At 40.9% G+C, this 16,638-nt stretch overlaps 1 protein-coding gene across 5 annotated transcripts in view; it reads right to left on the bottom strand.

The window, feature by feature from the left end:
• Positions 1 to 502: 502 nt before the first annotated feature.
• Positions 503 to 16,638, bottom strand: part of LOC110137822 (zinc finger protein 211-like) — a 53,050-nt gene continuing 36,914 nt past the window's right edge. For 3 of the 5 annotated variants that reach the window (XM_070450263.1, XM_070450264.1, XM_070450261.1), the window contains one exon: positions 503 to 4,722. In XM_070450263.1, the coding sequence (XP_070306364.1) occupies positions 2,897 to 4,722 (1,826 nt within the window). In that variant the 3' untranslated portion in view covers positions 503 to 2,896. Of the gene's footprint in view, positions 4,723 to 12,620; positions 16,119 to 16,638 lie in introns of those variants that run through there. The other 2 variants (XM_020894475.2, XM_070450262.1) reach the window with 1 other exon arrangement.

Genomic DNA, 16,638 nt, shown 5'->3' with positions numbered 1-16,638 from the left:
ATAATGCCTGTAAAACCCAACCCCAAGTCCTTGTGAAACAAAGCTGCTCACAGCTGTGAATCTTCACCTGTAACACACTTGTGACCCAGTCCCTCAACTAAACAACATCAGTGCATCATCAAAATTGCAGTGATGTGGGAGAGTTTGTTCTTTCCAAGCCTGTCTGCACTCACCTTATCACACAGGATCCACAAGAACTGTGTGAGTGTGTGTGGCCCACACACCACAATGTGTGGGGCATCTGTATCACATGCATGGCCCCAAATCTCCCTGGAGTGTTTGTGAATTCCATACCTACATCTGCTGTGCAGGGTCAGCACGTCCCACTGTACTTCCCCAACAAGGTCTCACTTCTGTCACACATCCTTTGTGCTATGGCACATGAGTTAGTAGATCCAGGCTGCATCAAGGTGTGTAAGCATTCAAACTCAGTCACACTGTATCCCAGATTGTGCTGATATACACTGATATTTAGAATTCTTTCTTCTGTTAGTTACTGAAGTTATGAAAAGGCTTCTTTTATTTTAGAAATGCATTCTAACAAGTTATGAATTGAAAGACACGATACCTGGATTATAAAACTTAAAAACGACTAAGTAAATCATCATACACAAACACAAAAAAATGTGTATTAACAGGATAAATGATATAAGATACAGGAAGGGCCCAACACAGTCATTCCATTTGTACATATATATGAAAATAGTCATTACTAAACTGGAATATACTCTTGCACCAGTGATTACAATGTTGAAGATAAACTTTAAATGGCAGAAGGAAACTGGTTTGAAGGATGTACACAAGTATGTCTAAATGTACATTCTAAATATGTAAAACTTAAATCAAATATACATTCAGTAAACTATTTAAAAAACAATTTAGCAAAAACTATCCATAATCATTTTACTATGGTTTACTAGCTACATTCCTAAAATATTTTGTGGCTACTGGGACTGTAAGGGGGAAAAAACCATACAATGGTGGGCTACTGGCAGTGCTTCCCAACTCCATTTCAGTGATATTATGTTCACAATTTGACATTGGTAATTGTGTGAACATTTACACCAGGGAAATTAGCAAACACTGTGAAACAGGGCTTGATTTAATTACAGTGTAATTAAATGTCTGCACTTAAGAATAGGTTAACATATGTTAATAAAGCAGACTTATCAAAAACATATATGATGTATGTAGCAATTACATTACAAATAGTATAAACATTGAGAACACAAACTTCCAATATTCTGAACTAGAATTCCATGCAGGAAAAAAATCACTCATATTATTGGTGAAATTTAACAGATATCTTTGTTGTTTCTTTCCTTTCCTTCTTGTCAAATAAGATAAAATGGCCAAATCTCAGAAGACAAAGATGCGCAAATATGTGAATAGAAAGTTTACCGAACAGAACACACAGGTGAAAAACAGACATATGGAAAACAAAAATTGATCATCAAGAACCCAGAGTAGGGAATTTGCCAGCAGTCTAGTGGTGAGGATTCCACACATCCACATCACGGGGTACATTTTAGATTTCTGGACAGGGGGATTCCACAGGCACGTGGCACAGTCAAGAAAAAAATTCTTGGGAAAAATGCAATTAAATCATAATGATTTTTTTATACAGAGCTTTTAGTCTTCATGTGAAGTCAACCCTGATTTCACTGTTAGCTTTTAAGCTAGGTTGTTCAAGTGTGCACCCAGGGAGGGAGGGCAAGTTCCTACATATAATCATGAGTTACATTTCTCTGGAGGGGCGGGAGAAGAGAGGTGATGGTTAAAGGGGTAAAGGAAAACAGCCTTGGAGACCATGCCATATGAGGGCCACACTGGACATTCTCAGGCCTTCAATGTACCTCACACTGCCCAAAACAGTGAGCAGGTCAACCATAAAACAGGGCAACAGGGACATCTTGAGGTGGGTATATAAAGAAGATGGACAGGACCCTGGAAACCAATCACTGCATATAGCGGTGAAGTCAGTGTCAAACCTGGGGAAATAACGAGGCAGTCCAGAGGCCCTGGCTTACTGCTGCTGTCTTGGAGAACTTCCAAAGCGGGATGGTGTTAGTAGGGTATGTGCAAGGGTAGAAATGAAGCTGGGGCCCCTGATGTCAATGCACGCTTCAGGTGTGCCTAACTCACGGTCAGAACATAGATGGATGGAGTGCCTGCTCTGAGGGGAAGAAGAGAAGCCAGTGGACATGTGCAGTATAACCACTCTCATGAAAGATGTGGCGGTAGTGAGCTCCTATGGAAGTCCCCCCGCCTCTCAGAGCTGGACAGCCCTTCCTTATCAGAAGACAATGATAAAAACTGAATCACAGCATTGGTTCAGATGGGTAGATAAATGGAGTCATCCACAGAAAAGTAATCAATGCTGATTCCAGAGAAAATATAATCCTGTGCAATCAGCATGAGGCTGGGGTATAAGCAGGGCTCATGGGGTGGTGCACTGTGTGTGTGTGTGGCAGGGTGGCAGAAGGGTTAAGGATGGACAAGATGTTCTTCAAGTTCCCAAACCTGGGGTGAACGGTGAGCAGACTCACTGAAAACTATACCAGGCAACCTGGAATGAAATCCCAGATCCCTGTCCGTCCTAAGGAGATCACAAACAGGTGATTCAGTGTCTCTGTGCCTCACTTTCCTCTCTAAAAAGGGTCCATTTGCTCCAGAGGTTCTGCCCACTGTTACCACCTCAAACTTCTTCAGCATCACTGCCAGAAATATTTGCAATATTCATAAAACCATTTCTCCAGTGTGATCTCGCTGATATTTAATCATGCAGCACCTTCGGGTGAAAGATTTAACATATTCCTGGCACTCACAAAGCTTTTCTCTAGTATGAACTTTCCAATGGATGAAGCACTGTTTTTGCTAAACAGTTTTCCCACATTCACTGCACTCGTAGGCCTTTTCCAGTGTGAACTCTGTGATGATCATAGAGATGTGTTTGAGTAGTAAAAGATCGGCCACATTCAGTGCACTTATAAGGTCTTTCTCCAGTGTGAACTCTATGATGACGAAGAAGGCTCGAGCTATTAGAAAAATACTTTCCACATTCACTGCACTTATAAGGCCTTTCTCCAGTGTGAACTCTTTGATGATCACGAAGCGTCCACCGAGCAGTAAAATTTTTCCCACATTCACTGCATTCATAAGGTTTTTCTCCATTGTGAACTCTCTGATGATACCGGAGGCTACTCGAACCAACAAAAGATTTTCCACATTCACTGCACTCATATGGGTTTTCTCCATTGTGTACTCTCTGATGACAAAGAAGGCTTGAAGTACTAGTAAAACATTTCCCACATTCACTGCACTTAAAAGGCCTTTCTCCAATGTGAACTTTCCAATGAGTACAAAGTTTTGATCTACTTGTAAAAGATTTCCCACATTTATTGCACTCATAAGGCTTTTCTCCAGTGTGAACATTCATATGGGCACTAAGATGTACCTTTTGGCTAAAAAACTTGCCACATGCACTGCACTTAAAAGGTCTTTCTCCACTGTGAATTCTCTGATGATTAGAAAGGGTTGACTGAGTTGTGAATGATTTTGCACATTCACTGCACTCATAAGGCCTTTCTCCAGTGTGAACTCTCTGATGATAACGAAGGCCGGACCTACTGGTAAAAGATTTCCAACATTTATTGCAGTCATAAGACCTTTCTTCAGTGTGAACTCTCCGATGATGACGAAGACTGGAGCTACTAGTGAAAGATTTCTCACATTTATTGCACGCAAAAGGCTTTTCTCCAGAGTGCATGTTCTTATGGTCTCTGAGATGCTCATTCCGGCTAAACAATTTCCCACATTCACTGCACTCACAAGGCTTTTCTCCAGTGTGAACTCTCTGATGATGACAAAGGCTTGACCGAGCGGGAAAAGACTTCCCACATTCACTGCACTTATAAGGCTTTTCTCCAGTATGAAGTCTCAGGTGATAAGAGAGGGTCGACCTATTAGCAAGAGATTTCCCACATTCAGGGCACTCATAAGGCCTTTCTCCAGTGTGAACTCTCTGATGTGCAAGGCAACTGGATTTATAGGCAAAAAATTTTTCACACTGGCTGCATTTGTAAGCCTTTTCTCTAGTGTGAACTTGCACATGCTGAATAAGATTACTTCTTTGGGTGCCAGCTTTCTCACATTTGTTTACCTCACAAAATGCCTCACTAATGAGGACTCTCTCATCCTCTACAAGTATGTCTGTGTGGCTGGAAACTATCTTACCTGCTCCCAAACTGTGATGACTTTCTCCACTGTGAAAAACAACCTCACACTCCTTACTGTTGTTCAGTTTCTTTCCAGTATTAGTGGCCTGTGGCTGAACTCCCATGATGGCCATGAAGTCATTCCCAATCTCCAAGTAGGTAGAGAAATTTCCTGCTGGGTGAACTGTGCAGGTCTTCAAGAATGAGGGTCTCTCAGTATTACATAGGAAAGGATTCTCTCTAACGTGCTGCTTCTGGTGCTGTTGAATGTTTGCAGTAAAATAGAACTCTTTCCCACAGGCCGCACATGTGTATACTTTCTGCTCCCTGTTTGTTCCTTGCTCTTCAGCCAAGTGCAAAATGTCTCTCAAGACTGGGATGCACATCTTACAAGGTTGGGCCTTCTCAGGCGACAAACATGCCCTGGGAGTGCGAAACTGTGACACTCTTGCAGATGTGCTCTGTTCAGATGGTGTCTCTTCATCCTGGACTCCACGCCAAGAACCTGAAAACAAACAAGTGATGGTGAAGATCCGGTTGACTTTATTGGAGTGAATGACACCATCACAATTGTACGTTTGGCACATAAAAGAAGCAGTCCATGGAATCATGTTCAGGATATGAAGCTGGAGTCACACTGAGGAAGCAGCTGCTCTCACCAAGCACAGGACACGTGACTGGATGTGACCCAAGGTGAAAGGCATGCTGTATAATTCACTCCTCTGTCAATGGCTTTTACCAGGACCACATCCTCTGGTGACCTGTGCAGAAGTATACCGTATATCCTGTATATCTGAAAATCTGGGTGGAACAGGTAGCTGGCGTTCAAGAAATAGTAAAGCAAACACACATGCTGCAAATGGCAAAATGGCCTTCTTTTTTAGGGCTGAATAATATTCCATATATTCCACCTGTTTGTTATCTATTCATCCATCAATGAACACTCAGCTTGTTTCTATCACTTGGATAGTGTTAAAAATGCAACAATAAACATGGGGTACAGATACCTTTTTGATATGATGATTTCACTCCCTCTGGATAAATACACAGAGTTGGGATTGCTAGATCATACTGTAGTTCCTTATTTAATGTAAGGATTCTCCAAGACCTACTCCATGGTGGTGGCGACAATGTACATGCCTCCCAAGAGTGCACAAGGGGCTCCTTCTCTCCACATCTTACCCAGCAGCATTTCTTGTCTTTTTCATAACAGACATTAGAACAGGTGTGACATGGTATCTCACTGTCACTTTGATTGGCATTTTCTGACCATTTGTGATACTGAACTTTTTCTTTTTAACATACAAGGTTCCCATTTGCATGACTCATTCAGAAAAATATCTTTTCAGATCTAACAGATAATACCTTGTTCAAACTGGTCCATGGCAATGAAAGCCTGGGGTTCTATTCAACTAAGCAACCACGGAACTTCAGTTACGATTTTTTTAATTATGTAGGAATTCCCTGGTGGGCCAGCAGTTATGATACCACACTTTCACTACCAGGGGTCCAGGTTTGATCCCTGGTCAGGAACTAAGACATTACAAGATGGAAATATATATATATATATATATGTATATATCTCAAACTATCTATAATGTTATATAGAAGTGGTCTTAAATGAGTTCTGAAAACATAATACAAACTTTAGCACAACTAAATAAAAAATGAAGAGAAGCAAATGGTGGTTAAGTTAACAAAGGAGAGAAAACAAAATCATACAAAATGCTCTATAAATACCCAAAAAGGAAGAATGGTAGACTAACACAGGAACAAAGAACAAGGATAATTTTATACAATGATAACAAATACATTAGATATTTATCAAACTATATCAATATACTAAACATCGATAGTCTCAATGTACAAATTAAGAGAAAGATCATCAGGGTGGATCCAGAAACAGGATTCAGTGATATGCTGTCTCTGAGAAACACACTATAGGACTTCCCTGGTGCTCCAGTGTTTCACTGTTTGAAGTGCGACACAGGGGACACTGGTTCAATCCATGGTCAGGAACCCACATGCCACAGCAACGAAGCCTGCAGGCCAAAATTAATGACTCTGCACACTCCAGAGCCTGTGCACCACAATGAAGACCCAGCACGGGCTAAAAACATATCTAAATAAATAAAATTCTAAAACAACAAAACCCACTTTAAATAAAAACATGCATGTAACATTAAAGTAAAAGGATATAGAGAGATTAACAGAATTCAAAATAAAAATGTTAGTAACTATATTAGCATCTAACCAGAGGCTTCCCAGGTTGCTCAGTGGTAAAGAATCAGCCTGCCAATGCAGGACAAACAGGTTCAATCCTTGGTCCAGTAAGATCGCACATGCGGCAGGGCAACTAAGTCCACATGCCACAACTACTGAGACTGTGCTCTAGAGCCCAGGAGCCGCAACTACTGAAGACCAAATGCTTGAGAGCCTGTGCTCAAAAAAAAAAAGCCACCAAACCGGAAGTTTGTGTACCGTAACTGGCAAGTAGCCCCTAGTTGCTGCAACTAGAGAAAAGCCTGAACAGCAATAAAGACCCAGCATAGTCAACTGGGTATCTGGACACCTACAGACAAGTCTACTCCATCTAACAGCAGAGTAGTCTTAAGCTGACATGGAAAATTTATAAAACAGAGCACATCCTGGGCCAGAAAAAAACACCTTAACAAATTTGAAACAACAGAAATCAGACAATGTCTGTTCTCAGAGCATGGTGGAATCACACTAGAACCAGTAACAGCAAGATAGCTGAAAAATTGCAGAATATTGAGAAATCAAACAACCCAAATAAAACATGGAGCAAACAAGAAATCGCAAGGTAAATTTTTAAGTATCTTGAAATAAACACTTCTCAAAATATGTGCATGCAGTGAAAGCAATGGTTATACAGCAATTTATAGTACTGAATGCATATATTAGAAAAAATTAAGATCTAAAAGCAATCACCTTAGAAAACTAGAAAAAAGAGAAAATTAAATCCAAAGGAGGAAGAAAAGATATCATTTAAGAAATCAACAAAGAAAAATAATGAAGACAAAGTAAGCTGGTTCCTTAAAATGACCAATAAAATAAAAAATATTCTCATCAGGGTAATCACAAAAACAAGACAGAAAAAAACAAAGAAACAAGACAGGACACAAATTACTAATATCAAAAATAAAAGAGGACTTCCCCAGTATTTCAATGGTAAAGTCTTTGTAACTTTCACTGCAGGGGACAGTTTGATCTCTGGTTTGGAAAGAAAGATCTCACATGCCTGGAGGTACAGCCAAAAGAAAACAAAGAGAGACAAAGAGAGAAAGAATTAAAGAAAGAGGAAAAACCACTACACGGAATGGACATTAAATGGTATAGTGAAATATACAGGCATCTCCAAGACCATAAATGTTATAACCTAAATGAAATGGATCAGTTTTTTGAAAGATACAGTCTACCAAAACCCACACAACAATACACAATCTAAATACGTATACATCTGTTAAAGTAACTGAATCAATAAGGAGTAATCTTCCAAAACAGAATGCAACTTGCCTAGACTGGTTAACTGGTGAAATATGACAAACATTTCAGGAAGATATACAATTGTCTACAATTCCATTCAGAAGACAGAAACAGAAGGACTGCTTCCTAACTAATTCTGTGAGGCCAACGTTACTCTAATACCAAACCAAAAAGATGCAAAAAAATATATACACCAATATCTCTCATGAACATAAAGGCAAAATCACAAAGCATCAGTAAACTGATTCAAAAACTACATAAACAGAATTACATATCATGACCATGTGGGATTCATGAAAGGCACCTAAGGTTTATTTCACACCATATTAAAAGTTACAGGAATCAAAACAGCATGCTAATAGCATAAAGACAGATATCTACTCCAGTGAAATGGACTTCAGATTATAAAGACTGACCCTCATAATATATGATCCAATAATTACTGACAAGAAGACCATTACTATTCAATAGAGTCTTCAACAAATAGTGTTGTAAAAACTGGATAGCCACATGTACAAGAATGAAGTTAGAGTCCTACCTAATACCATATACAAAAAAGCATTCAAAATATATCAAAGGCCAAAATGTAAGAGCTGAAGTTACACAATTCCTAGGGGAAAAAACAGGGAAAACTTTAAAAATGTTAGATTCAGCCATGAATTCTGACAAATGATCTCACCAAGAGCAGGACAGAACTGGAGGTGGCTGAAGGTGAAAGGCGGCTTCTACAGTTCACGCCTCTGTCAATGGTTTTTTTTTACCAGGAACACACTTCCTGGACCTGTGAAAAGGTAAGGAAGTATACTTCCAGAACTCAGAAACTCTGACTGCAATTTTTGTGTGTGTGGGACGAGAACTTTTAAGATCTACTACTTTGGCAATTTCTTTTTTCTTTATTTATGGCTTTTCCTGGTTGTTGTTGCTGGTCTCAGGCTTTCTCTAGTTTTGGCAGCAGGGGCTACTCTCTAGTTGCAATGCACGGGCTTCTTACTGCAGTGTCTTCTCTTGTTGCACAGCACAGACTCTAAGGCAGGAATGCTTCAGCAGTTCCAACAGGCAGACTCCGAAGTTGCAGCACATGAACTTAGGTGCTCCACAGCATATAGGATCTGCTTGCACCAGGGATCGAACCCTGTTCCTGCATTGGCAGGCAGATTCATAACCAGACCACCAGGAATGCTCTCAGGAAATTTCTAACTATAAAACAGAGTCTTGTTAACTAAAGTCACTAGGCTGTGCACATCCTCAGGATTTACCTTATAAACTAGAAGTGTGTAACTTCTGACATCCTTCACTCATTTCATCTACCCTCCTTACCCTGATCTGGCAATCACTAATCCTTTGTATATGATTGGTGGTGGTGGTGTTGATTTAAAGATTCAACATGTAGCGTAATCATTCAGTACAGGTAAACCTGGAACACGGGTTCTAAAATGCTTGGGTCCACTTATACATTTATACTTTTCAATAAAAAACCACAGAATCAAATGTACATACATATGCATATATGTGTATCTGTGTATTATATAGAAATATATATATATTTTCAAACTACCCATGAAACCATATAGCATAAGGAAGCACTCTTAAATCATTTCTAAATACATAATGCAAATTTTAGCACAATTAAATAAAAAATGGAAGCAAATAAAGCTGATAAGCTAACAAAGGAGAGAAAATAAAATCATACAACCACTTGATTAACACCACAAAAAATAGAATGGTACACTAACAAAGGAACAGAGAACGAGGACAGGGTTTTTTCCCTGGTGGCTCAGTGGTAAAGAATCTGCCGGTCAATGAAGGAGACATGGGTTCAATCCTTGATCCCAGAAGATCCCACATGAAACAGAGCAACTAAGTCAGTGCCCCACAACTACTGAGCCTGTGCTTTAAAGCCCCAAAGCAGCAACTACTGAAGTCAGTGCACTGTAGAACCCAAGCTTCACAACAGGGGAAGCCATGCCAATGAGAAGCCAGCACAACTAGAGAGTAGTCTGTTCTCTCTGCAAGCAGAGAAAGTCCAGGCAGCAACCAAGACCCAGCACAGCCAAAAAATGAAAATGAAAAAAAAATTAAAAGAAAGAAAATGAACAAGGGCAATTTTAGAAAATAGTAACAAATATGTTAGATATTAATCCAAGTATACATCAATATACTAAACATGGATATTCTCAGTACATCAATTAAAAGAGAGATTTCAGGATGGATCCAGAAGCAGAACTTAACCATATGTTGTCTTCAAGAAACCCACCTTGGGACTTGCCTGGTGGCCCACTGGTTAAGAATCTGTCTTACAATACAGGGGACATTGGTTCAATCCATGATCACGGAACTAACCCCACATGCTGTGGAGCAACTTAGTCATGTATGGTTTTTCCAGTAGTCATGGATGGATGTGAGAGTTGGACCATAAAGAAGGCTGAGTATCAAAGAACTGATGCTTTTGAGCTGTGGTGTTGGAGAAGACTCTTGAGAGTCCCTTGGACTGCACAGAGATTCAACCATTCAATCCTAAATATTCATTAGAAGGACTGATGTTGAAGCTCCAATACTTTGGCCACCTGATGCGAAGAACTGACTAATTAGAAAAGATCCTGATGCTGAGAAAGATTGAAGGAAGGAGGAAAAGGGGACAAGAGGATGAGATGGTTGGCTGGCATCACTGACTCTATGGATGTGACTCTGAGCAAGCTCCGGGAGATGATGAAGGACAGAGAAGCCTGGAGTGCTGCATTCCATGGGGTTACAAAGAGTTGGACATGACTGAGCGACTGAACAACAATGGAAAAAGGAAAACCGCTGAAGTAGGAGAGCTGAAAAACTACCTGTTGTGACAGAGGTGCTCAATCCTTAGGCAGGCAGAGGATCCAGGGCAGGAGGAAGGCTTAAGAACATTTGTCTTTAATGACACCGATTACTGAAGTGTTTGCAAATGGTCTCAGACACCTAAAAGTCAACCCAAGTTGACATCCAGTGCAAACTGGAAGCAAATAAATATTATCCTAATGCTTCTGAAAGGCATGCAGCCTGAAGTGTTAAAGCTATTTTGGGGAATTCCCTGGTGGTTCAGTAATTAGGACTTGGTGTTTCCTGCCATGGGTCTGGGTTCAAGCACTGGTCCAAAAAATAACATTCAGTAAGTGCCTTTGCACAGCCAGGGGAATAAGTCATTTTGTAACCTTTGGCCAGGGACACTAAAAATGTCAGACAGGGCCCCTCAAAGAGCCAGCAAGGGAACCTGTTATTCGTTTTTCTTTCTGGTCTGGGGTGGGGGGGGGGGCGGGAGGGGAGTCAGCCAGGACCCTGACTGTGAATATAGAAGAGATACTGAACAGGCCTGAGCGCGTGGACAAGGTGGAAAGCACTACTTTTGGTCTCCCCCAGAAAGGGCTTTCTTGCCCGTGGTTTTTTATTGCGCCCAACTTGCTGAAGAATACCGATGTATAATCAGGCCATTCAAATAAGCTGTTCTTTAGCTCTCTGAACAACCCCTGGCCCAACCAGTCTTAATCAACTATATCTACACACAGGACTGGCCTTCCCTCTTAATCCTAAGACCTTCTTGTTCTGCGCCAGCTGTTCTTCCTAACCACTTCACTCATCACTCCACTGCTCCTCCTACCCAGCAGAAAAATGTAAATCACCAAATGATTATTAATTATCAAGATAACCAGAAGGAAAGTGCCAATATCTTCTGGGGACCCATCCGTGACAAACTTTAGACCAAATGCTAAGGGCTGAAGAATGACACCTCCCATAACGTCTGTAAAACCCAATCCCAAGTCCTTGTGAAACAAAGCTGCTCACAGCTGTGAATCTTCACCTGTAACACACTTGTGACCCAGTCCCTCAACTAAACAACATCAGTGCATCATCAAACTTGTGGTGATGTCAAAACTTGTTCTTTCCAAGCCTGTCTGCACTCACCTTATCACACAGGATCCACAAGAACTGTGTGAGTGTGTGTGGCCCACACACCACAATGTGTGGGGCATCTGTATCACATGCCTGGCCCCAAATCTCCCTGGAGTGTTTATGAATTCTGTACCCACACCTGCTGTGCGGGGTCAGCATGTCCCACTGTATTTCTTCAACAAGGTCTCACTTCTGTCATACCTCCTTCATTCTACGCTACACGAGTTTGTGCATCGAGGCTGCATCAAAGGGTGTGAGCATTCAAACTCTGTCACACTGTGTCCCAGTCTGTGCTGATACACACTGATATTTAGAATCCTTTCTTGTGTTAGTTACTGGAGTTATGAAAAAGCTTCATTTCAGAAATGCATTCCAAGAAGTTACGCATTGAAAAACATGATACCTGAGATTATAAAACTTAAGAACGACTAGGTAAATCATGATACACAAACACAGAAAGTGATCATGTGTATAAATATGATAAATGGTGTAAGATATAAGAGTCCATCAGTCATTCCATTTATATATATATATTTGAAAACAGTTATTACTAAAGTAGACTATACTCTTGCATCAGTAATGGTAATGTTGAAGGTAAATTTAAAATGGTAAGAGGAAACTGGTTTGAAGGATGTACACAAGTATGTCCAATGTAGATCTTAAATATGTAAAATTTAAATGAACTTTACATCCAGTAAATGATTTTTAAAACAATTTAGCAAAATCTATCAATAATCATTCTAGTATTATTTACTAGCTACATTCCTACAATATTTTCCAGATACTGGACCTGTAAGGGGGAAAAAGCATACATGGTGGGCTACTGGCAATTCTCAACTCTATTCCAGTGATATTATATTCACAATTTGACACTGGCAAGGATGGGAATATTAACACCAAAGAAACGGGCAAACACTACAAAACAGGGCTTGATTTACTGTGCAATTAAGTGTCTGTCCTTAAGACTAAGGTAACAAATGTGAATAAAGCAGATTTATTGAAAACATGTATAATGCATGTGGCCATTACATTACCCATAGTATAAACTTTTAGAACATAAACTTTCAGTATTATGAATTACGATTCCATGCAGAAAAAGTCACTCACATTACTGGTGAATGAGTGACATCTAACAGATGTCTTTGATCTTTCTTTGCTTTCCTTCTTGTCAAAAAAAAGAGAAAATATAAATATCAGAAAACAAAAGTAGGCCAAAATATGAATAGAAATTTTCCCAAATAGAACACACAGGTGAAAAACAGACACATGAAAAACAAAAATTAACACTAAGAATCCAGTGAAAGGGAACTCCCCAGCAGTCTAGTGGCTAGGATTTCACATGTCCATATCATGGGGCACATTTTAGATTCCTGGGCAGGAGAACTAAGATCCCAGAGCCACATGGCACAGTGAAGGGGGGGAAAAATCCTGAGAAAAAAGGCAATTAAAATCATAATGATTTTTTTATACAGAGGTTTTAGTCTTCATGGGAGAGGTCAGTCTGCATTCAGGGCTAGTTTTTAAGTTAGGCTGATCATGGAGGGAGGGCAAGTTCATACTAATAAACAACCATTATTCTTCTGAGCTACATTTTTCTGGAGGGGTGGGAGGATAAGTGAGAAGATGGGTAAAGTGGTAAACAAAGACTAATCTTGGAGACCACGCCATGTGAGGGACACACTGGACATTCTCAGGCCTTCAGTGTCTTTCCCACTGCCCAGAAGAATGAGTGGTCAACCATATAACAGGACAACAAGGACATCTTGAGGTGGCTATATAAAGAAGGTAGACAGGACCTTGGAAACCAATCACTGCTTATGGTGGTGGAGCCAGTTCCAAACCTAGGGCAATACCAATGAGCCAGTCTAGAGTCCCTGGCTTAAGGCTGCTGTCCCTGAGAACCTTCCAAGTGGGAGGTTGTTAGTGAAAGATGTGCATAGGTGGAAATGAAGCTGGGGTCCCTGGGGTTAATCCAGGTTTCAGGTCTGTGTCGATTACGGTCAGGACGCAGGAAATGGAGTTCCTGCTCTAAGGGGCAGAAGAGAAGCACTTGCTGTGTAGAGCAACCACTCTCATGAAAGGTGTGGCAGGAGTGAGCTCCCGTGTAAGTCCTTCTAAATCTCTGAACTGGACACCCCTTCTTTCACAAATGGCAATAATAGTAATTGAACCAAAGCACTGGTTTAGTTGGGGAGATAATGTGGTCATTCACATGAAAGGCATCAATGCTGGATGGCAGAGAAAAGATAATCCTGTCCAATCAGCATGAAGCTGTGTTTAAGCTGGGCTCCTAGGGTAGGGGTCCAACAACAAGGTGTTCTTTCAGTCTTCAAACGTGGTGTGTTACAGGGAGGAGGAGAGGAGAGCAGGAGAGAAGTGACCAGACTCCCTAAACCCTAAGCCTGGCAACCTGGCATTGAATCCCAGATGCCTATTCATTCCAAGGAGATCACAAACAGATGATACAGTCTCTGTGCCTCAGTTCACTCTGCAGAAAGAGTCCATTTGCTGCACAGGTTCTTCACGCTCTGTTACCACCTCAAACTTCTTCAACATCACTGTCAGCAATATTTGCAATATTCATAAAGCCCTTACTCTAGTGTGAACACTGTTGTTTAATCAAGTGGCACAAACAGGTGAAAGATTTAATACATTCCTTGCACTCAATTTTATCCAATGTGGATTTTCCAAAGGAGGAGGAGGAACTGTCTTTTCTTAAAGGTTTTCCCGACATTCACTGCACTCATAGGCCTTTTCCAATGTGAACTCTGTGATGATCATAGAGGTATGTTTGAGTAGTAAAAGATCGCCCACATTGACTGCACTCATAAGGCCTTTCTTCCGTGTGAACTCTCTGATGACGAAGAAGGCTCGACCTACTAGTAAAATACTTTCCACATTCACTGCACTTGTAAGGCCTTTCTCCAGTGTGAACTCTTTGATGATCACGAAGGGTCGACCTAGCAGTAAAATTTTTCCCACATTCACTGCACTCATATGGTCTCTCTCCATTGTGAACTCTCTGATGATACCGGAGGCCACTTGAAGCAACAAAAGATTTTCCACATTCACTGCACTCGTAGGGCCTTTCTCCAGTGTGAACCCGCTGATGACGAAGAAAGCTTGAGCTACTAGTAAAACATTTCCCACATTCACTGCACTTAAAAGGCCTTTCTCCAATGTGAACTCTCCAATGATTACAAAGGTTTGACCTACTTGTAAAAGATTTCCCACATTTATTGCACTCATAAGGCTTTTCTCCAGTGTGAACATTCATATGGGCACTGAGATGTTCCTTTCGGCTAAAGAATTTTTCACATTCACTACACTTAAAAGGTCTTTCTCCACTGTGAACTCTGTGATGATTAGAAAGAGTTGACAAAGTAGTAAAAGATTTCCCACATTCATTGCACTCATAAGGCCGTTCTCCTGTGTGAACTCTCAGATGATAATAGAAACTAGAGATAGTAGTAAGAGCTTTCCCACATTTGTTGCACTCATAAGGGTTTTCTCCAGTGTGAATTCTCTCATGTGCAAGGAAAATGGATTTGCGGGCGAAAAATTTTCCACACTGTTTGCACTGATAAGGTTTTTCTCTAGTGTGAACTCTCTGATGTTCAATTAAGTTCCCCTTTCGTCTGAAGGATTTATTACACTCCTTGCACTCATAAGGCTTTTCTCCAGTGTGGATTCTCCTATGGGAAATGAGGTATTTCCTTCGGCTAAAGGACTTCCCACATTCACTGCAGTCATAAAGCGCTCCTCCACAATTAAAGCTCTGATGTGAAAGGAACTGGGATTTGTGGCTAAAAGATTCTTCACATTGGCTGCATTTGTAAGACTTTTCTCCAGTGTGAACTTGCACATGCTGAATAAGATTATTTCTTTGGGTGCCAGCTTTCTCACATTTGTTTACCTCACAAAATGCCTCACTAATGAGGACTCTCTCATCCTCTACAAGTATGTCTGTGTGGCTGGAAACTATCTTACCTGCTCCCAAACTGTGATGACTTTCTCCACTGTGAAAAACAACCTCACACTCCTTACTGTTGTTCAGTTTCTTTCCAGTATTAGTGGCCTGTGGCTGAACTCCCATGATGGCCATGAAGTCATTCCCAATCTCCAAGTAGGTAGAGAAATTTCCTGCTGGGTGAACTGTGCAGGTCTTCAAGAATGAGGGTCTCTCAGTATTACATAGGAAAGGATTCTCTCTAACGTGCTGCTTCTGGTGCTGTTGAATGTTAGCAGTAAAATAGAATTCTTTCCCACAGGCCGCACATGTGTATACTTTCTGCTCCCCATTTGTTCCTTGCTCTTCAGCCAAGTGCAAAATGTCTCTCAAGACTGGGATACATATCGCACAGGGGTGGGTCTTCTCAGGAGACAAACCTGCCCTAGGAGTGCAAAACTGTAACACCCCTGCAGGTTTGATTTCTTCAGATGGTGTCTCTTTATCCTGGACTCCACGCCAAGAACCTGAAAACAAACAAGTGATGGTGAAGTTCCGGTTGACTTTATTGGAGGGAATGATATCATGACAATTGTATATTTGCCACATGAAAGAAGCAGTGGGGACAAATGGGGAGCAGAAAGCATACACAGGTCCATGGAATCGTGTTCAGGATATGAAGTTGGGGTCAAACTGAGGAAGCAGGTGCTCTCTCTCCATGTCCAGGACACAAGGATTGGATGTGACCCAAGGCGAAAGGCATGTTCTACAAATCACTCCTCTCTCAATGGATTTACCAGGACTACATCCTCTGTTGACCTGTGACACTGTGGAGAAGTATATTGTACATCCATGCCACTGAAAATCTAGCTGCAACATGTAGCTGGAGTTCAACAAACAGTAAAGCACACATGCACGTTTGAGGACATAAACAATTTTGCCACCAAGTAACACGGAAAACAATGTGAAGACCACATGAGGTTTACAGAGGTGGTGGGAGATGAATCCCAGGCTGGAGTCAGACTAAGAATGTAAAGCAGTAGAAAT

The sequence above is a fragment of the Odocoileus virginianus genome, chromosome 20, assembly GCF_023699985.2.
Source record: "Odocoileus virginianus isolate 20LAN1187 ecotype Illinois chromosome 20, Ovbor_1.2, whole genome shotgun sequence".
Taxonomy (NCBI): Eukaryota; Metazoa; Chordata; class Mammalia; order Artiodactyla; family Cervidae; genus Odocoileus; species Odocoileus virginianus.
Note: the sequence above shows the minus strand (reverse complement) of the source record. Positions and strands in the feature narration are given on the sequence as shown.